General features: G+C 63.7%; 1 protein-coding gene across 1 annotated transcript in view; it reads right to left on the bottom strand.

The window, feature by feature from the left end:
* Nucleotides 1-427: 427 nt before the first annotated feature.
* LOC103773447 (polycomb protein SCMH1-like) overlaps nucleotides 428-989 on the bottom strand; it is a gene marked incomplete at its 5' end in the record, with an annotated part of 14280 nt that continues 13718 nt past the window's right edge. The window contains one exon of the mRNA XM_008940815.1: nucleotides 428-666. Within this exon, the coding sequence (XP_008939063.1) occupies nucleotides 428-666 (239 nt within the window). The remainder of the gene's footprint in view (nucleotides 667-989) is intronic.

Here is a 989-nt window from a genome sequence, read left to right as displayed (position 1 = left end):
TTTTTGCCAACACCTGGACTTGGCGTGCTGAGGCACTGCAGGGAGCAGCTCTCCTGCCCCTGCTCCTCTGTCCAGATGGGTGCTGTGGGTGCATCCTCTCTGGCACACCAGCAGCCTCACGAGCAGCTCCCTGCTCCCTGGGCACTCCGCTCTGGACCCATCCCCACAGAGCAGATGCCCACGGATCACTCTGCAGCCCCCTGCTCGTGCTCACACACTCAGCTCCTGCCTGCTCCTTCCTCTGCACTGCCCTCCAGGTCACCGAGTGGTGACCCTCAGGCATCACCTCTCTGCATCTCCACCCGCCCACCCCTAGAGCTGCTGTCACACCTGACAGACTGCCTGGGACAGCACAGAGGCAAGGCTCTGGGACTGGCTGAAGTTAGAAAGGTGTAACTGGAGTGGGAAAAGCCCTTTACTGGCAAATCTACAACCGGAGGGCTGGCTTCTTAACTCTCTTACCCCCAGAGCTAAGCCTACGCACGGCAGAGGTGCTGCCCTGGGTGAGGCTAGAGGGTTGATGCAGGTGCCTGTATCCTTGCAGGCGATAGTCTCTGGAGCTCCTGCTGTGGCTGGATGAATTGACAGAGTTCAAGGCAGAGTCCATGGGGTCCAGGCGAGGCTCCAAGGGCCCTGGGAGGCCATCTCCCAGAACAAAGGTTTCACCTGGAACGCACCAAGCTGCAGTCAGTGCACCCGAACTCCACGCAGCCCGGCGCTCCCGCTCGGCGGTGGAGGGACGAGCTGGGCTGGGCTGGCTGGGCTGGGCCACCACAACAGTCTCCTCTTTTTTAACCCAGGGAGGTGCTGCTGCCACTCTGCAGCCTGGCATGTGCCCAGCCAAGCCAGCCCAACCTCCCCGCGGTGAGGACGGGCACCCAGCGCGGGGCCAGAGCTGCTCTGCTAACGCCAGCAGCAGCTCCACCCCCAGCCCCGCCTCCTCCTGCTGCCAGGGGCTGGTCTGGGGCCTGACGTGCCCCCCCGCCCCG

Source organism: Merops nubicus, unplaced genomic scaffold (assembly GCF_000691845.1).
Source record: "Merops nubicus isolate BGI_N331 unplaced genomic scaffold, ASM69184v1 scaffold7495, whole genome shotgun sequence".
NCBI classification, from domain to species: domain Eukaryota; kingdom Metazoa; phylum Chordata; class Aves; order Coraciiformes; family Meropidae; genus Merops; species Merops nubicus.
Note: the sequence above shows the minus strand (reverse complement) of the source record. Positions and strands in the feature narration are given on the sequence as shown.